Here is a 21,832-nt window from a genome sequence, read left to right as displayed (position 1 = left end):
CCCAAGGCGCTTTATATTGTAAGGCAATGGTGTGGTGGAAATTACATTTACAAGGGCAATAGTGCCCGTAGTTAAAGAATTACCCATGAATGATAACACAAAAACATTTTTATCATTCATGGTTAGTGGTTGGGTGAAGCCATTTATTGTGAAACAACTGTGTTTACACTCTCTTTAAATCATAATGAACAGAAACTACCCAAACTTTGAGCTCCAGCAGTAACATACACAGGATTTTAGGGCTTACAAATGTTTTTGACCCATAAACATTATTAAGGGCCTCACCACACTTAGCACGAATGAGTGCGAGTGAAACCGAATCACTCCGAATGGGGAAAAAAAGCCAAACTTCGAGGTACAGTCAGGACGGACAGACATCCTGACAGCCATGTACGAATGCCGTATGACCACTTAGAATGTGGGCGGATCCCGCCTCGACTGATTCATGCACAACCCTGTGTATACGTAAGATTGCTGTCCAAACGTGGTTGGAACACATAAATACCTAGAAAGCTGTCAGATTGCAGTAAGAATAATAAGAATGCACGTCGAATGGCATATGGGTGCAGTTTGATTGCCACTCGAAGTCTGGTTGGAAGGCAAGCAAGGAGGAGTGCTATCTTCTGCTGTGTATGTCAAGATGTGCCGTTCCTATCATGTAAACCAGGTACCTCGGACATGAACTTTAATATATTAGGTTATTGCGAGGGAACGCAATAAAAAAAACACAAGACTTTACATGAGATCACTGTTTGCTCTCTCCGGTGTTTGCACACGCACAGTGCGCGAGGTAATCAGCGCGTAGACACTTGTAGCGCTGCTTCAACAGCGCAGAACCCTCACGAGTCATGACGGCCGACCAAAATATCAAACAGGTTTGATTTTCATCCGACCATATGATTCCCCATCGGGAGGTGGTCGTGAGATGTTAAACGCAGCTCGATGCAGGACGCACGTTTAAGATGAAACTCGGCGCGATCCAAAAAATTCTCGCACGAGTGAAAAATCGTCTGAAAAAGGGCCAAAAATCGCACACTGTAAGCCCAGCTTTAGTTAAAACAAGAACGGTATTGTTAACTCACCTGTACACCACCTAAGGCTGGTGTACAGTGTGAGAACATGAATCGTGCGCTCTGAACTTTTAAACCCTGCGGTTTTGTCGCACAGTTTGAGCTGGAGCCGAGTACAACGATTGAAAATATCGTACAGTGTCTGCCCAGCCAAGTCAGTGAAGTCTGTAAGTAGCTGGAAGAGGTAGTACTGGACTACAAATGTTGATACGGCTGACATCCGGGCATCAACAGGCCCTATTTACCATTTCCCTCTTCGCTGTGTCTTCTTGAAAAAATATCTGTGAGCTTTGCACACTTGGCAGCATCTTCCTCCAAAGCTTTTCCTTTTCTTAATCTAGCTTTTTTCAGCTCCACCTGGCTTTTTTCTGTTCATCTTTTCACTTATGGGTAGCGCAAGTCCCATCTGAGCGCACAGGGCTTGGTTGGACTGAACTAACTGTAATGAATGCATAGGGGTGTTAAATGTGTAATGGTATGTCCCTACCTTAGGCTTTGGAAAAGATAACAGCGTTGCAGAAGCAGTCTTAAGTTATTTTCTTGTGAATTTTCATGATTATAAAACATTTATAACACTTAATGTCTTCTCTTTAAGATACAGCAGCCCAAGTGTCTTGCTGTGTAGCCTAACAGTTAGTGGTGGTCATATACGTATGCATATATATTAACACCCCCTCACAACGGCCCCAGGTTGGACCAGCCCACCGTGAAAACTCCTGACTCTCCCAATTACCCAGCACGCGGTAGACCTCGGATCATAACCGTACTGTCGTGCATGTAAGCAGACCGATCAGATGAGCTCATGTACACGCAGAGGAGCGATCAGATGATTCAGCCTCACGCCTTTCCTCTCTCCAGGATATTAGTTCCATGACATAACTACACTGTGGTTCATGTGTGTCTCCTGACAATCACTTAATGTTTCACATGATGTACTGTCTGGACTTTGCAATCACGTGCTACGTGCCCTGACACCCAGTGGGGTGTCCCGTTGTCCGGCTGGGTGGCGTTATCATATGGGATATATATTTTGTGATGGACAAGGCATGTGCCGTCGGCACTTGGCTGATGTAGCCATCTCATGGCACTCACAGGCTGCAGCCTGGCTGTTGTTCACCCTGTACTGTGAGTTGCATCTGGAGCTGGTCCAACTGACATTTTCTATTTTATATTTATATTGTAATGGCTTGGCAATACAGCTGGCACATCATTCTTCCTAAAGATTTCAATGGTGTACATGTCATAATATGTGTATTACAGCTGTGACACTACATTCAGCTGCACTGAGCTGCGCCGAACCTCTGAAATGCATTGACTCACTGTGGGGCAGCAGCACTGCTCATCTGCTTGTGGTGTTACAGCTATGATAATGATAATATTTCACAAACATTATCTAACTCATGGAAGGGATGACAATGTATCTGTCATATAATGTTGATTATGGATATAACACCCCGTTCACGTGTGCACTCCTCCATGGCTCTGAGACGCACTGACTGCAGTGACACACAGTGCTTTCAGTTTGATTGTGCAATGTTTGCATCTAGTTCACAAGATGGATGTGTGCCACAGACATTGCACATTTCCTTTACGCACCGCAAACGGGATCCAGTGGAAGTGCACATACAGTTCATCCGTGGAACATTCGGGACATGGTGGCATGATTTGACGTGCCTGACCATGGCGAATGTCTCTTGAGCACGATCAGACTGTTCCAAATGCTGTTTTGAAAAATAAAAAAATGTTTAAACACACACACACACACATATATGTACAGTACATGTAAAACAGAGCTGCCTTCAGCGGTATTCGCCCTATTGAGGTTTCAAATCCCGCAAAATCAGGCTGCACTTTAACCGCTGCACACGGACAACAGCATTAACATTGCAACATAAACCTCTTTTTATATTGTGCCTAAAAGTCTCGTGAATATATTATCTGGATTTATAGACATTGTTATTGTGTTTGTTTTATGTAAACATGCCAGAAGCTCAGGTTGTTTCTCTGTTATGTTCAATGGGAATTGCTTTGAGCCGTGATTGTTTCCTGTTCATGTCGTTCTGGGGGAGAGTGAAGTTTGTTCTTTAATGTCCTGCTTATTGTCTTTCACAACACTGTTTGTCCTGTTTGTTCCAGAGTAATATGAGCGAAGCGTTGCGCAGTGGCACGAAGCTCACTCATGGTACAGGGCATCCTAAACAGGAAGTGCCAATTTTCAAATCCACGGTAAAACAGGAAATGTTCAAATTTTAAATACTTCCTGGATTGACAGATGAGATCCCATGGAATCTCGCGGGAAGTCAGTGGCAAGCTCACACTCAAAGAGGAAGTGCCAATTTATCAGTCAGTGAAACAGGAAATGTTCAAATGTCAAACACTTCCTGGCATGGGTGGAGCTAGAGCGGAGGCCGGGGTTTCACTGGACTTTCCTGAAATCTGATTCAACACAGATGATTGACATGTCACGGCACCACATGTCTGGTTGAAAGACCTGCATTTTCAAATCAGTGAGTCACATTGACTGCTAGGTTCCTCCTGTCCAGTAGTTTGTGCTGTGTACCACAAAAAGTTCTAATCCACCTTAGTAGAAGAAGAAAAATGTTTGCTGAACACGTCATTTGAACTCTGGACTTCTAATCACACCAAACTTATGTTGGTGAGTAAACGACCATATTTTATGCTAGAAATGAGGTCCAGGTTGTTAAAAGCAGCATTTCTCCTTTAATTCGAGTGGCCTTATGTACACATTTTTAAACTAAGACAGCATCTTGTTCATGTTGGCTTATTAGTGCAGCAGATAACTGAAACAATCCCTCAACAATCAGTTTTTTTTTTAAAAGAGTTCATTTCTATGGATTATTTGTGCCGAATGTGATGTTTGTATCACCATTTGCAGGATTCTGCTCTAAATATTCTCTTACCTGCTGCACTGTATATGTAAGGTGCTGCTCCTCACTGTTTCTCAGTTGCCATCAAAAGTATTGGAACACTTGGTATTTCACACATTTTTATTTGTTTATTCCATTTCAAATACATTTTTTGTCTAAAATTATCTTCCTTAACTCAAACTGAAAGCAAACCTCTACAACTTGATATAAATTAGTTAAAAATATAAAATCCAGCTTCTTGGCGAAGTGGTGTAGAGGAGGACTTTCTTAAAAAGAAGACAATTTGACAGAAAGTACATTTGAGATGAAAGCCTAGATTGATGTTTTGGGCAAATAAACTTTTGTATTTCTTCATAATTGATGTAAATAAAGTCCAAGACATATTCAGTGACTTGGAAATGTTCATGTTTCCATCCCCTGACTTGTCTAAAGAAAACTGGCAATAAAGTGATTATTATTTACAGGTTTTATCAAGTTTTAGAGATTTGCTTTCAGTTTGAGTTTGAGGAAGATCATTTTAGAAATTTTTATTCTTTATTTTTTTGTATTTCTTGTATTTAAAATGGCATAAACAAATTGTGAAATTCCAAAGTGTTCCAATACTTTTGGAGGGCACAGTATCCCGACCTTATGATGAGTGCAAAATGAGTGTGGTATTATTATTGTTTTAACAATTTTAAGAATCTTTAATTTTCACTGTTGCTGCACTTTGTGTCAAATCATAGTCATATCGTATATTATGTTGATATGAAAATTCAGTAAGGTATATCTTTTATAATTATACATTCCAAATCTAACTTGGAACTGTACTAGTGTTTACTAAGGTACACTGAAATATCTTTAAAAGAGAGAGAGAGAGAAAGTGTGTAGAGCCACTTAGGTGCCTGGTCTTGAGAACCAGGGATGGTAGGTTGAAAAGCTTTTTTATCCCATGGGAACTCTCCCTAACCATCTAAGTGGCTCAAGAATATGGACAGCATGTATATAAGTGATATTTACATGACAATTCATATGACAATAGAGATATGATAATTTGGTCATATTGTACAGCCCAACTGTCAACTTGCTGAAACTTTTAATATTAATTTACATCTACATAAAAAAAAATGCATAAAGTGGCAGGAGGTTAAGAATGCTGTAATTAGGGGGCTCAGCTGAAAACCAAAAAAGCAAATGCTTAAAAAGGTGGAGAGTATGGGGGTCAAAGCTCCCCCAGAAGCTGAAAGGTTTTTGCCATGCTAATGCTCCCCTGAAGCATTTACTCATAATAAAGTCTGAAGAACGCAAATGACATGGTGAGATGTTGACAAGCTTCGCTCATTCATGTTTGCGACATATGCATATTACATATAAAATGTCTGAAATTCGGTTTGCGAGTATGAAGATCCACACAAATTAAATGTAGCAGACACAGATTATTTGGTATATTTGTTTTAGTGGGTTTTCAGGGTCTCATGCAGGCAGTCTCTTATTAACGTGATGAAAAGCATCAAAAATGACATTTTGGTAGTATAATGTTCATTTGCAGTTGTCATCATGTGGATTCTCTGTTTTTCCTACAGCAACTCTCTGGTGTGCAAGGGATTGTGGGATATCTCAATAGGGTGAATAAGAGTGCTTCTCCGACATGATCCCACCGTCACCTATAGGTGGATAGAAGTCAACCTTCAACTCACCTGCAGTGACAAATATCCAGGTGAGCACATATAACTGCGGCTGTATAGACACATAGCTACACAATAACATACCGGCATCCTAGGCGCCCTGTTGCAATGAAGACAAACAGGAAAGCCAAGAAAGTTTCCGTGCAGGAGAAACAGCAACTGAAAAAATGTGAGAAAAATTCCTGACTGGGTGGTGGCAGCACATGTGACCTTCCGTATGATGCAAGAGTATGTAGGTGATGTGGTTGGGTGATGTGGTTGGGTGCAGCTTGACAGATTTCCTGCCAGTCACTGTGAACTTGTGTTTATTTGTGCTTGTCTGTCACTCAGGATGAAGCTGCTGCTGGCTGCTGCCGCTCTTCTGGCCGTGGCCAACTGTGCCATCATCTCTATAGAAGACTGGGAGTTCCACACTTGGATGTTTAAGTTTGGTGAGCCAAATTGAGAGAACGTTGTGATATTAAATTCTGAGAATATTGTCTGTAATTGTGATCTGCTGTGGCCACCATGTTGTACAGCTGGAGCAAGGTCCACAAGTATTTGGACTTCAGAGTTGTCTTGATGGCTTCTCTCACTCGTCTCCTTCTTGCACAGTTGGTCAGTTTATGAGAACTGCCTACTTCAGGCAGATGTAATATTCAGTGTTATGTGTTAAAAACATGTTAATAATTGTCCAACTTGTCCAAAGAAAGGTGACTGTAAAAGTGATTATCATAAACAATAATTCTTGTGCTTAGTTTAACCATTTATTTATTTCAAGTTACCCCTTGAATTTGAGATGAAAATCTACAGTGGAAGCACATCTTGATGGTTTCATTTCAACTCAAATGTGGAGATGAACACAGGCAACATGATTAAAAATAATAATAATTGTGTCACTGTCTAAACACTTATGGACCTGACTTGTTTATTGGGAGGGTTGAAGTGAATATTGTTGATTCCTTAATTTTTCTGCTTTGACTCAAAGGAAAGACCTACAGCTCGCCGTCAGAGGAGGCACACCGCAAGGGGATCTGGCTTCAAAATCGCAAGTTGGTGCTGATGCACAACATCATGGCCGATCAGGGGACCAAGTCCTACCGCCTCGGCATGACTGTGTTTGCTGACTTGGTATGCACAACTAAAAACCAAAGAGCAGTTATGTTGTGAAGATGAATTTATAAGCCTGGTTTTGCACTCTAACTAGGAAAACCACGAGTACCGACAGCTGATTTCTCAGGGCTGCCTGGGCTCCTTCAACAGTTCTCTGCCACGACACGGCTCCATCTTCCTCCGTTCAGTTGCACTTCATGAACTGCCCCAAACTGTTGACTGGAGGGACAAGGGCTACGTTACCCCTGTCAAAGACCAGAAGCAGTGTGGCTCCTGCTGGGCATTCAGTGCTGTATGTTCAACTTTCCTCTATTCATATGCAGAGCTACAAACACACAAATGTTTACATCTGACATCTCTTCCATCTTCAAGGCTGGGTCACTGGAGGGGCAGAACTTCAGGAAGACCGGCACGCTGGTGTCCCTGAGTGAGCAGCAGCTGGTGGACTGCTCCAGAAGCTTTGGTAACATGGGCTGCATGGGAGGCCTGATGGACCAGACCTTTGACTACATCAAAGCCAACGGAGGGATCGACACTGAGGACTCCTACCCTTATGAGGCCAAGGTAGGCAGAATGCAGCTTAGCAAAAACAACATTCTTCACTCTCAATGTACATCATAGTATCAACTGTAAGTATGTGCAGTGGAAGAATGTGAAAAGTCAGACTGAGCTGTATTGGCCAAGTGATGATGACGATAACAACAATAACAGTAATAATAATAATAATTTTGGGGGATGTAAATTACAATTAGGCAGCACAGTGGCTTAGTGGTTAGCACTGTTGCCTCACAGTAAGAAGGTTGTGAGATCGCTTCCCACCTGGGCCTTTCCGTGTGGACTTTCCGAGTGCTTCGGCTTCCTCCCATATCAGCAGATATGCAGGTTAGGTGAAATGGAAACTTAAATGGGCCGTAGGCAGGGCTGGATCCAGAGTGAAAATCTGACAGATGCATTTTTGCCCAATGATAAAATAAAAATCGTACACGTCTTGTTATTCAGTAATCTTCATTCTTTTATTCGTGTGCAACATACACTGTCACACTTCTTTTAATATATTTATTATACTTCATGGACCATAGTGAACACTTCTTATCTGTATAAATATGATGTCCTAAAAAAAACAACACTATAACAAAAACTGACATGGTGGATCCTTGATCTCTGAACATAAATAGGAATAAACAAAATCTGTAGTTTTTGTCAAAAGCATTTCCTTTCAGACATTATTGGCATGAATGTCTTTTCAAATATCTGAGCTGAGCTCTTGCAGCTGCCCGATAAAAATGACATCTGTATTACAACGTTTGTAAGAGGTGTCATTTTATTTAAAGTGGCAATTCATTTTGAAGTTATTAATTCCGACCGGACTCTGTCTCGGCAGAGAGCCGCGCAGCGTTTGGAGCTGTGCCAACAGAACGGAGGACGATTCTTGTTTCTTGACAGCAACAAGACAAGAGTCCCAGTTAGTGACTTTAATCCACACAAAAGTGACTCACAGTATTTTAATGGCTTTGAGAGGGGTTAAGAAGCGGACTTGCCGTTTCTGAAGAGCAGCGAATCAAAGAACCAATGAGCTAATGGATCGAAACATTGCTTCAATGGTTCATGCTTCAAAGTGGAGTCGCGCTGCAGAAACGGTTGATTACAGACCTGCTGCAGACCAAACCCTGAATATCCGTAAGACTTTATTTGTACATCCGTATGACTCTGAAACTCAGAAAAATCCATATAATTTATGGACAATCCATATAGGTTGACATGTATGGTCGTTAAACCACCAAAAATGTAATTTCAGTCATCATAGAATGCCTTTCAAACTCACCGTTTCTTGCTGAAATAAGCGCCCAATTTTCCTTGCACAACTTTTTTCCTGGATGCCATGATCATTGATTCGACTGGCTGATGCTATGTTTGTTTTGATCCACCTGCGTGGTGCATTGTGGGATCAAATCAAAAGCTGTGTTCACTGCGGGGACACGTTCGGAACTATTCAGGATTAATTGAGTTTTTTTTTTTTTTACCAATGATGAATGATGCATAAGAAATCTGACTGATGCAACTGCATCGGTCCAAACCGGTCTGGATCTGGTAGGTGTGTGAATGTGTTTGTCTGTTTATATGTGGCCCTGTAATAAATAGACTGGTGTCATGTCCGGGGTATACCCACAGAGGCCAATATGAGAACTCGAGTCCACAGTCCCCGTGCTACCTCCTTAAGGCGAATGTCCCTTCATGGAGAGCGACTGGGCAAAATATTAACAAAGTGCCCGGATGTGGCATGTTTTCATATGCGTTTTCAATGCGGATGTAAATACGCGAGTGAACACACACAGAAAAAAGCTTAGAAAATACAGTTCTTACCTGAATAGTGAGTCAGTAAAATGAATTCACATTATATTATGTAAGTAGAGTATAAAACTTATCTTGACACCCACACATTCCAAAATACGAGGTCTATTAGAAAAGTATCCGATCGTATTATTTTTTCAAAAACCATATGGATTTGAATCACGTGTGATTACATCAGACATGCTTGAACCCTCGTGGGCATGCAAGAGTTTTTTCACGCCTGTCAGTTACGTCATTCGCCTGTGGGCAGTCTTTGAGTGAGGAGTGGCCCACCCTCTCGTCGATTTTTTTTCATTGTTTAGGAATGGCTCAGAGACTGCTGCTTTGTTTGATCAAATTTTTTTCAAAACTGTAAGGCACAACTGAGTGGACACCATTCGATAAATTCAGCTGGTTTTCGGTAAAAAATTTAACGGCTGATGAGAGATTTTGGTCTGGTAGTGTCGCCGTAAGGACGGTCCACGGCGCCTGACGGCGATCTGCGCTTCGAGGCGGCAGCGTCTCGCTGTTTCAAGTTGAAAACTTCCACATTTCAGGCTCTGTTGACCCAGGAAGTCATCAGAGAACAGAGAACTTTCAGAAGAAGTCGGCATGAGGAGTTTATTCGGACATTCCATTGTTAACGGACATTTTGTAATGAAAGAACGTGCGGGCAGAGTTGCACGCGGGGGGTCGTGACAGGAAAAACACCTCCGTGTTGGAAACCTTAACGGGCAAGTTGGAACATGCCCAAGCTGTTAAACAATTTCTCAGTTACTCACTTGTTGAAAGCCATCAAAAGCCGCCTGAATTTTACAAATGGTTTTCAACACGGAGGTGTTTTTCCTGTCGCGGCGCACACAGATTTGCCGAGTCGTCACGGAAACGACTCGGCAAATTTGCGCGCACGTCTTTCATTACAAAATGTCCTTAAACAGTGGAATGTCCGCATAAAGTCCTCATGCCGGCCTCTTCTGAAACTTCTCTGTTCTCTCACGACATCCTGGGTGAATTAAGCCTTAAATTAGGATGTTTTCAGGTCGAAACAGACCGACGACGGCGCCTGGAAGCGCTGCAGGACGTCCCGCTGCGTGGGAAGTCCTTACACCGACAGAAACACCCCATAATCTCTCATCAGCCGTTAAACATTTTCACCGAAAACCAGCTTAATTTCTCGAATAGTGTCCACTCGGATATTCCTCACAGATCCAGAAAAAATTTTGATAAAGCAACGCGCGCCGTCTGGAGCAGCGTGTGAAACAAAGGAATTCAGCCGAGAGGGCGGGACCACGTCTCACTCAAAGCCTGCCCACAGGGAAATGACGTCACTGACACGCGTGAAAAAACTCACGCATGCGCACGAGGGTTCAAGCATGATTGGTGTAATCGCACGTCATTCAAATCCATATAGTTAAAAAAAAAAAAAGGGGTGGTTTATTATCTAATAGACCTCGTATTACTGTTGAAAGTGTACACGGATCCAATCTGTTCCAGCTCCAGTCATTTCATTCAAGTAAAAGGGGAAAATATCAGCTAGACATAAGTGGAAAGTTGATGGTCCGTGCCCTCGGACCAGTGGATTTCTCCATTACACAGGCATGGCAGGCAACATACACCAGTTTATTGACCAAACGTCATGGACAAAGTAACAAGAAGAACCATAGCTACTTACTTATGGAAGGAAATGTCTCCCTTCTTCCTCTGTTTGTGGCTTTGCCAACATCTGCAGCTTTCTGGCATATTCCACCTGTTTCTTGAGGAGACTCATTGAGTCGCTGCCCACTGAGTTGCCCAGGTCCAAAATGGCGATCACACCTCCTTGTCGGAACACATCTCAGTGTGACTGTGAACTGTAGTTCTCATATTGGCCTCTTTGGATGCACCCTGCCTCTCACCTGATCTGCTCTGCAGATGAACTGAATGCATTATTTGATTTGGTAACATGTATTTTCAAACAAAAAATGACACCATCCATGGTCAGTATTTACAGTCTTTCTCTAACAATTCATTCTCTGATTAATATAATATGGCCACTGCATTTATTTGTCTTATCTTTTGCATGATGCTTTCTATTTCTCCTCATACTACTAATAACCGCTGTGATGCTACTGATTGCAGTGTGCAGCTCAAAATAACTTGGACATCATCACTGGTGCAAATTGGATTAAATAACTGTCAAAATGAGTCGCATTGCAAAACAAAAACAAAGCTTGTGTACATTACGATTTTTATCTTGGGGAAATTCCAGAGTAGATTTGAAAGAGAGGCAGAGGTTTCCAATGAAAAGGTGAGTCCATGGGGCAAACAAACAACCAAATGCCCCCATACGAGGTCTGTTAGAAAACTATCCGACTTTTTTATTTTTTTTAAAAACTATATGGATTTGAATCATGTGCACTTGCATCAGCCAAGCTTGAACCTTCGTGCGCACGTCCATGTTGGAAGTCTCACAGGACATGTTGTGACATGCCCAGCTGTTACACAATTTCTCGGATACTCACTCGACTGAAAAGCCACCGAAAGCCGTCTGAATCTTCTGAATGGTTTCCGACACGGACGTGCTTTTTGTTGTGCGCCACTGCGGCTCCGTCCTGACGCGCGAATTCCTTCGCACATCTTTCATTACAAAATCTCCTGTAACAGTGGAATGTGCCGCAAAAGTGCTGATGTCCACCTCTTCCACAATTTCTCTGGTAGTCAGACGACGTCCCGGATCAACACAGCGTTCACTTTGGAAATGATCTGGTCGTTTCAGCCTGGTCGATGGCCGCTCGGAGCGCGGCGCACCCTCCGCCACTGTGGGCCATCTTTAATCCGTTTGTAATGCTCCTTAATTTGTGTGACGCCCAGCGTATCCTCACTGAAAGCCGTCTGAATCTTCCGAATGGTTTCCACCTGGCTGTCTCTTACAGTTTCTGGAAAAATTTGATTCAGAGCTGCTCCAATCGCTCAGCCATTTCCCTGACAATGAAAATCCGACAAGGGGGGTGGACCAGTGCTCACTCAAAGCCTGCCCACAGGCGAATGACACAACCGACAGGCGTGAAAAAACTCACGCATGCGCACGAAGGTTCAAGCTTGGCTGATGCAAGTGCACATGATTCAAATCCATATACTTTTTTAAAAAAAATAAAAAGGTCGGATAGTTTTCTAACAGACCTCGTATCTTTAAAAATGTGTGTATGTGTCTGATGCATGAGAAGAGAAGTAAAGTCTATGAATATTCATCAAGCAGAACAAGTGTGTTCAGCAATTTTTAGCACTTTAGTGAACATGAATGAATGAATGAATGAGTTCACTTTGGTCGTTTAGTGTGCACGACTCCTTTAATGTATATATATAATTTCCCTTGGTTAAAAGAACTCTGAGGTGCTGTTTCCTTCAACAAAGCAGGAGAATATTTTTAAGTGGGTTTTAAAAAGCACCAAAATGATGATCCTCTGTGGAATGAATGTTTGCTGCCATCTTGTGGTTACAATGTGCTCCACTCCAAAGCTTCCAGCCCAAAGCAGTTAAAAATACACAGTTTTTGAAACAAGAAGTTCAAGGACATTTTAGGCAATCTAATGTAAGCTTTCAGATTATATTAACAAGTGCAGCCAACGTCACCATACATCCTTAAAAATCAATATTATATTGATAAGAAGCAGCCGATTTCTGTGCCTGGCACTTGTCACACCCTTTCTCCACTTGCCTCCCACAGATCATGGGAGAGTTTCACAAAGCAAACAGTGCAAATGTGACCTCTGTTACGTGTGTCACAGAACTCCTAAACAAACTATTTCAGACCTCACAACAATTTCTGCATGCACAGAAATCTGGGTTGAACTTTGACAATGTTTAACATGAACCCCAACCATTAAGGGCAGATTAAACAAAAAACTATTTTGGGTAATAAGACCCCTTTAAATACCCAGTAAACTAATGTACTGCTGTACTGACTACAACAATGTGCTGTTATCTGCAGTGCATTCAGTATTTATGCCAGTTTGTTTGTCTGCATATTAAATCCTTGTGAAAAGTAAATAAATTCTCCATTGATTAGGATGGACCCTGTCGCTTCAACCATTTATTCATTGGAGCCACATGTACCAGCTACATGGATGTGATTTCAGGTGATGAATATGCTCTGCAGGAGGCCGTGGCCACCGTTGGCCCCGTGTCTGTGGGCATTGATGCTTCTCATGAGTCCTTCCAGCTCTATGAATCAGGTGAACACTTTTACATTTGATTTTTTCTGAGGAAATATTCTTATCACGTACTTGATGATAGTACCAACACAGTCTGCTTTTTGTGCATCAAGGAGTGTACAATGAGCCCATGTGCAGCAGCTCAGTTCTGACTCACGGTGTCCTGGTTGTGGGATATGGTTCCTACTACGGAAATGACTACTGGCTGGTCAAGAACAGGTGAACATGTTCTACTTGTGATATTTTTTCAAAATTTCCAAATTCAATCAATCAATCAATCAATTTTTTTTTTATATAGCGCCAAATCACAACAAACAGTTGCCCCAAGGCGCTTTATATTGTAAGGCAAGGCCATACAATAATGATGTAAAACCCCAACGGTCAAAACGACCCCCTGTGAGCAAGCACTTGGCTACAGTGGGAAGGAAAAACTCCCTTTTAACAGGAAGAAACCTCCAGCAGAACCAGGCTCAGGGAGGGGCAGTCTTCTGCTGGGACTGGTTGGGGCTGAGGGAGAGAACCAGGAAAAAGACATGCTGTGGAGGGGAGCAGAGATCGATCACTAATGATTAAATGCAGAGTGGTGCATACAGAGCAAAAAGAGAAAGAAACAGTGCATCATGGGAACCCCCCAGCAGTCTACGTCTATAGCAGCATAACTAAGGGATGGTTCAGGGTCACCTGATCCAGCCCTAACTATAAGCTTTAGCAAAAAGGAAAGTTTTAAGCCTAATCTTAAAAGTAGAGAGGGTGTCTGTCTCCCTGATCTGAATTGGGAGCTGGTTCCACAGGAGAGGAGCCTGAAAGCTGAAGGCTCTGCCTCCCATTCTACTCTTACAAACCCTAGGAACTACAAGTAAGCCTGCAGTCTGAGAGCGAAGCGCTCTATTGGGGTGATATGGTACTACGAGGTCCCTAAGATAAGATGGGACCTGATTATTCAAAACCTTATAAGTAAGAAGAAGAATTTTAAATTCTATTCTAGAATTAACAGGAAGCCAATGAAGAGAGGCCAATATGGGTGAGATATGCTCTCTCCTTCTAGTCCCCGTCAGCACTCTAGCTGCAGCATTTTGAATTAACTGAAGGCTTTTTAGGGAACTTTTAGGACAACCTGATAATAATGAATTACAATAGTCCAGCCTAGAGGAAATAAATGCATGAATTAGTTTTTCAGCATCACTCTGAGACAAGACCTTTCTGATTTTAGAGATATTGCGTAAATGCAAAAAAAGCAGTCCTACATATTTGTTTAATATGCGCTTTGAATGACATATCCTGATCAAAAATGACTCCAAGATTTCTCACAGTATTACTAGAGGTCAGGGTAATGCCATCCAGAGTAAGGATCTGGTTAGACACCATGTTTCTAAGATTTGTGGGGCCAAGAACAATAACTTCAGTTTTATCTGAGTTTAAAAGCAGGAAATTAGAGGTCATCCATGTCTTTATGTCTGTAAGACAATCCTGCAGTTTAGCTAATTGGTGTGTGTCCTCTGGCTTCATGGATAGATAAAGCTGGGTATCATCTGCGTAACAATGAAAATTTAAGCAATACCGTCTAATAATACTGCCTAAGGGAAGCATATATAAAGTGAATAAAATTGGTCCTAGCACAGAACCTTGTGGAACTCCATAATTAACTTTAGTCTGTGAAGAAGATTCCCCATTTACATGAACAAATTGTAATCTATTAGACAAATATGATTCAAACCACCGCAGCGCAGTGCCTTTAATACCTATGGCATGCTCTAATCTCTGTAATAAAATTTTATGGTCAACAGTATCAAAAGCAGCACTGAGGTCTAACAGAACAAGCACAGAGATGAGTCCACTGTCCGAGGCCATAAGAAGATCATTTGTAACCTTCACTAATGCTGTTTCTGTACTATGATGAATTCTAAAACCTGACTGAAACTCTTCAAATAGACCATTCCTCTGCAGATGATCAGTTAGCTGTTTTACAACTACCCTTTCAAGAATTTTTGAGAGAAAAGGAAGGTTGGAGATTGGCCTATAATTAGCTAAGATAGCTGGGTCAAGTGATGGCTTTTTAAGTAATGGTTTAATTACTGCCACCTTAAAAGCCTGTGGTACATAGCCAACTAACAAAGATAGATTGATCATATTTAAGATCGAAGCATTAAATAATGGTAGGGCTTCCTTGAGCAGCCTGGTAGGAATGGGGTCTAATAAACATGTTGATGGTTTGGATGAAGTAACTAATGAAAATAACTCAGACAGAACAATCGGAGAGAAAGAGTCTAACCAAATACCGGCATCACTGAAAGCAGCCAAAGATAACGATACGTCTTTGGGATGGTTATGAGTAATTTTTTCTCTAATAGTTAAAATTTTGTTAGCAAAGAAAGTCATGAACTCATTACTAGTTAAAGATAATGGAATACTCAGCTCAATAGAGCTCTGACTCTTTGTCAGCCTGGCTACAGTGCTGAAAAGAAACCTGGGGTTGTTCTTATTTTCTTCAATTAGTGATGAGTAGAAAGATGTCCTAGCTTTACGGAGGGCTTTTTTATAGAGCAACAGACTCTTTTTCCAGGCTAAGTGAAGATCTTCTAAATTAGTGAGACGCCATTTCCTCTCCAACTTACGGGTTATCTGCTTTAAGCTACGAGTTTGAGAGTTATACCATGGAGTCAGACACTTCTGATTTAAAGCTCTCTTTTTCAGAGGAGCTACAGCATCCAAAGTTGTCTTCAATGAGGATGTAAAACTATTGACGAGATACTCTATCTCCCTTACAGAGTTTAGGTAGCTACTCTGCACTGTGTTGTTATATGGCATTAGAGAACATAAAGAAGGAATCATATCCTTAAACCTAGTTACAGCGCTTTCTGAAAGACTTCTAGTGTAATGAAACTTATTCCTACTGCTGGGTAGTCCATCAGAGTAAATGTAAATGTTATTAAAAAATGATCAGACAGAAGGGAGTTTTCAGGGAATACTGTTAAGTCTTCTATTTCCATACCATAAGTCAGAACAAGATCTAAGATATGATTAAAGTGGTGGTGGATTAAAGACTCATTTACTTTTTGAGCAAAGCCAATAGAGTCTAATAATAGATTAAATGCAGTGTTGAGGCTGTCATTCTCAGCATCTGTGTGGATGTTAAAATCGCCCACTATAATTATCTTATCTGAGCTAAGCACTAAGTCAGACAAAAGGTCTGAAAATTCACAGAGAAACTCACAGTAACGACCAGGTGGACGATAGATAATAACAAATAAAACTGGTTTTTGGGACTTCCAATTTGGATGGACAAGACTAAGAGACAAGCTTTCAAATGAATTAAAGCTCTGTCTGGGTTTTTGATTAATTAATAAGCTGGAATGGAAGATTGCTGCTAATCCACCGCCCCGGCCCGTGCTACGAGCATTCTGACAGTTAGTGTGACTCGGGGGTGTTGACTCATTTAAACTAACATATTCATCCTGCTGTAACCAGGTTTCTGTAAGGCAGAATAAATCAATATGTTGATCAATTATTATATCATTTACCAACAGGGACTTAGAAGAGAGAGACCTAATGTTTAATAGACCACATTTAACTGTTTTAGTCTGTGGTGCAGTAGAAGGTGCTATATTATTTTTTCTTTTTGAATTTTTATGCTTAAATAGATTTTTGCTGGTTATTGGTAGTCTGGGAGCAGGCACCGTCTCTACGGGGATGGGGTAATGAGGGGATGGCAGGGGGAGAGAAGCTGCAGAGAGGTGTGTAAGACTACAACTCTGCTTCCTGGTCCCAACCCTGGATAGTCACGGTTTGGAGGATTTAAGAAAATTAGCCAGATTTCTAGAAATGAGAGCTGCTCCATCCAAAGTGGGATGGATGCCGTCTCTCCTAACAAGACCAGGTTTTCCCCAGAAGCTTTGCCAATTATCTATGAAGCCCACCTCATTTTTTGGACACCACTCAGACAGCCAGCAATTCAAGGAGAACATGCGGCTAAACATGTCACTCCCGGTCTGATTGGGGAGGGGCCCAGAGAAAACTACAGAGTCCGACATTGTTTTTGCAAAGTTACACACCGATTTAATGTTAATTTTAGTGACCTCCGATTGGCGTAACCGGGTGTCATTACTGCCGACGTGAATTACAATCTTACCAAATTTACGCTTAGCCTTAACCAGCAGTTTCAAATTTCCTTCAATGTCGCCTGCTCTGGCCCCCGGAAGACAATTGACTATGGTTGATGGTGTCGCTAACTTCACATTTCTCAAAACAGAGTCGCCAATAACCAGAGTTTGATCCTCGGCGGGTGTGTCGTCGAGTGGGGAAAAACGGTTAGAAATGTGAACGGGTTGGCGGTGTACACGGGGCTTCTGTTTAGGGCTACGCTTCCTCCTCACAGTCACCCAGTCAGCCTGCTTTCCCGGCTGCTCGGGATCTGCCAGGGGGGAACTAACGGCGGCTAAGCTACCTTGGTCCGCACCGACTACAGGGGCCTGGCTAGCTGTAGAATTTTCCACGGTGCGGAGCCGAGTCTCCAATTCGCCCAGCCTGGCCTCCAAAGCTACGAATAAGCTACACTTATTACAAGTACCATTACTGCTAAAGGAGGCCGAGGAATAACTAAACATTTCACACCCAGAGCAGAAAAGTGCGGGACAGACAGGAGAAGCCGCCATGCTAAATCGGCTAAGAGCTAGTAGCTACGCTAAGCTAGCGGATTCCTAAAAACACGCAAAGTGAATAATGTGTAAATAATTTAGAGGTGATTCAGCAGAATGAGTGCTTTAGTTAAGGCACGTAAAGATTACACTGGGAAACAAATCGTAATCTAGATAACTAGATCAATCTAACTGCGCAGATTAAACAGCTAACAGATACAGAAAAACACCGCTGTGCTCCGGAACAGGAAGTGATACAATACCGCAGTGAGAGCCAACCACCAGTAGAGGCAAGCAAGGCAATGACATGACAAATTCATATTTGCATCATGTCAGATGGGTAATTTTAATTTTTTTTTAAAGCAGTTCCTATTGTTAGTTCTGTATGATGTGCATTTCATTCATAGAGACATAAAATTATTTTTACTTATTTTTACCCGACACCAAAATATGGCCATTGGGTATTGCAAAGGCCTTGCGTCCATCTGTGCTCTGCATAAGTCCAGTCCTATTGCTGCCAGGGTCCTCAAATTCACAGGGAGCATTCTTGGGACAGAGACAAGTTCAAAGATGGCTAAACTTGACCTATTTAAAGAGGTCAAAAGCTCACATTCTCTTTCCTATTTTTATGTTCATAAGACCGAGGGTATTTTAACATTATGTTATTCTACATTTACTAACAAGAGCCATCAGAAATTTCTGACGTCCGCCAGCCGGATCCAGATCACCTCCAAAATTCAGTGGACTCTTTAAATGCCCTAAAATCTATCCGCGGTGCCAATTTAGTGAGAATCCATGAAGTACTTTTGATGTAATCTTAAAAAGCCTATAAAGTGAAATCCTGAGCCAGAATCCAGATCCAGATCATCTCCGAAATTCAGTGGACCCTTCCATGCTCTAATATCTATCTGTGGTGTAAATTTGGTGAGAATCCGTGAAGTAGTTTTGACGTAATCCTTAAAAGTCTACAACGTGAAATCCTGATCCAGAATCCAGATCTGGATCCAGATCACCTCCAAAATATAATGGAGTCTTCTAAGTTGTAACACCAATGTGTGGTGAAAATTTGGTGAAAATCTGTTAAGTAGTTTTGACGTAATCCTCAAAATCTGACAAAGTGAAGTGTACAAATTGAAATCCTGATCCAGAATCTGGATCCGGACCACCTCCAAAATTCAGTGGAGGCTTCCATGGCCTAATATTTGTCTGTGGTACAATTTTGGTGAGAAACTGTGAAGTAGTTTGACGTAATCCTTAAAACCTATAAAAAGTGAAATCTTGATCCAGAATCCAGATTCAGATCACCTCCAAAATTTAATGGAGTCTTCCATTAATACAATAACATGCTTTTGGAGGGCGGTATGCATTTTCAGATGCCCGACATTCACGCCCAGTCGCCCAAAATGACAGCTATTCACCCGAGTTAGACGAGGGTGTTCATCTTTTCCTCTGCAGACAGCTTTTTATTTTCCCCCTCTGTGGACAGTTCTTGGGTTGCACGCGCTATGACATCATGTTTACACACAGCGGGCGGGTATAGCCAGGTAGCGTCAACGTAAATCTACGATACCGGCCTAGCAACGCCTCGGTAAAGTGATAATAATGACTAATATCTATCTGTGGTGAAAAGTTTATCAAAATCTGTACAGTAGTTTGGATGTAATCCTGCTGACAGACAGACAGACAGGTCCCCAGCTTCTGACTCTGACAAACTGTTATGTTTAATGGCTGACTCTACTGCAGTGATGTAATCTACTGTCGGTATATGTTTAGGGGTCACAGAAATTGAGTCCTTTAGCGAGCACATCCTTTTCTGTCTGTGTAAGAACCCTGTTGGAGAGATTCTTTACCCAATTTTCCCTGTTTCACTAATTTGTCTGGGTGTATCTTTAAAAATACTCCCACTGAAAGTACACCTTTTCTGCACTAAAAGGTTGTGAAACTTCCTGATTTGCCGCTCCTTACTTTTTAAATGCTCAGCCATTTGAATTTTAACTATGAACTTTGTGATCTTATTATGGGCCTCTTCCTCCACTAAAGTTTCTAACATTTTGTGCAGACTATCAAGATTATTTTGGAGGTCTAATATTTTAAAATGAAGCCTTCTAATTCTAAGACCCAAAATCCTCCTAAGGTAACTGTGCTGGATCTTTTCTGCTGTGTGACCTGCTTCTAGTGCTTTTTGCTTCATGCATTTGGGAATATTGTTTTGTTTGCATCTCAGGTTAAATCTTAAGTTAAGTCTTTTATTATGAAATAATGCTGAATTTATGTGGAAATGATTGTAGTACAAAAGCTTCAGATATCTGTTGCTGAGATAGAAGTTTTAAGGAGAAATGAGGTGATAGTCTGTGAATCTGATCTGACGCTCAGAAATGAAGCTGTTGATGCTCCGAAATGATGCATGCATAGTGAAGGCAAGGTGGACTGATTTTTGGGGGGACTGTTCAGTTGGCGACTCTGGCCTTAGAAATGTAAAGATATGTCTGTGGCCATATTTGCTACATTATTATTGTTATTATTATGATTATTACCCTGCAACAGACTAGCTTCCTGTCCAGGGTGTACAGTGCCTCATGCTTTATGACTGCTGGGATGGGCTCCATCCTCCCATTAATTGGCATAAACAGGTATAGAAAATGGATGCATGGATTTTTTTTTTCCAAACAAAAGTGGATTAATTGTAATAATTTGTATGTTTCACCAGCTGGGGTCTACTGTGGGGAGATAACGGATACATCAAGATGTCAAAAAACAAGAACAATCAGTGTGGCATTGCTAGTCTTGCCAGCTATCCCCTGACCTGAGAAGGTGAGAAAGAACACAAAATGTACCCTTCCTTCTCTCCTTCCTTCCTTTTTCCCCAATTGTTCTTCTTTTACAGAATGCACTCACTCATCTTCAGCTCCTTACTCCAATTAAGGTTCACGGGGGCTGAAGCCTATCCCAGCCATCATAGGGCATGAGGTACACCCTAGACCGGATGCCAGTCTGTTGCAGGGCCACATACAGTATAGACAAACAAACACATTCACATGCACACCTACAGACAATTTATTTACAATTTCATCTTACATGCATTGGCTGTGGGAGGAAGCGGGAGCGTTCCCACGCAAACGCAGGGAAAACGTAAACGCCACACATAAAGTCCACAGGTGGGAATCGATCCCATGACCTTATTGCTGTGAGGCAACAGCGCTAACCGTTAAGCCATTACAGAATACAATACCTGCTTCAATGATCTACACGTGCACAAACGCACCTGTTGTGCATGCTTGTCTGTGTGCACACGCTAATGTGCATTTTCCATTCACTCTTTGTTGTTCATCTGTATTGCATTTACAGATCTAGAACCTTTCTTGAGGAGGAGGAGAACGGCGATGCATAATTTGCTTTAATTTCATAAAGAAACTCATTTATGAAATATCCTTTTGTTGTTGGTTGTACATTAGTAGTGTACAGACATATGCATTGGAACACGCATTAAAAAGTGTTTGCCTAAATGTTAAGAAATAGTGATAGATATGAAAAGAAACATTTACGAGTTTGTGATTTTTGTTGCTTTTTGGTCCAGCTTCCCATTAGACAGAGCTATGATATGATTTTATAGCTTATAAATAATGACATGGAATTTAGAGACGCAATCTGTGGTTCAGCAACACAAAAACTGCCCACAGAATAATACATCGGCAGTAGCTATTACAGCTGTGTTGGCGAGATGTTTTAAATTTAGTCAGGTTTACAGCCGAGAATGAACAATGGCTTCTTAGATTTTATGAAGTCATAAAGTGCATTTGTGTTCCTTCCTTCTTTTATTTTTCAAGAGCCAGAATCTGCAAATGGATTGTTCTTTGTTGGATTATACAAAGTGATTCCTTTTATTCATTTTTTTGAAAACATTAAAAAAAATTGGTGAGAAATATTCAAAGTGATTGCACATGTTCCATTTTATAAAAGAATATGTGTTTA

At 41.5% G+C, this 21,832-nt stretch overlaps 1 protein-coding gene across 1 annotated transcript; it reads left to right on the top strand.

Annotated features, from left to right (window-relative positions):
- The first annotated feature begins 5,550 nt into the window (after positions 1-5,550).
- On the top strand, positions 5,551-21,379 carry LOC117500916 (cathepsin L1-like). Its single transcript, XM_034159703.1, has 9 exons — positions 5,551-5,654; positions 5,953-6,053; positions 6,590-6,732; positions 6,809-7,006; positions 7,087-7,278; positions 13,088-13,253; positions 13,346-13,451; positions 20,571-20,674; positions 21,209-21,379. Exons 2-8 carry the CDS (start codon positions 5,954-5,956, stop codon positions 20,668-20,670), a joined length of 1,005 nt encoding a protein of 334 aa, XP_034015594.1. The 5' UTR covers positions 5,551-5,654; position 5,953; the 3' UTR covers positions 20,671-20,674; positions 21,209-21,379.
- The last annotated feature ends 453 nt before the right edge of the window (positions 21,380-21,832 follow it).

The sequence above is a fragment of the Thalassophryne amazonica genome, chromosome 19, assembly GCF_902500255.1.
Source record: "Thalassophryne amazonica chromosome 19, fThaAma1.1, whole genome shotgun sequence".
NCBI lineage: Eukaryota > Metazoa > Chordata > Actinopteri > Batrachoidiformes > Batrachoididae > Thalassophryne > Thalassophryne amazonica.
This window is presented reverse-complemented; position numbering and strand designations above follow the sequence as displayed.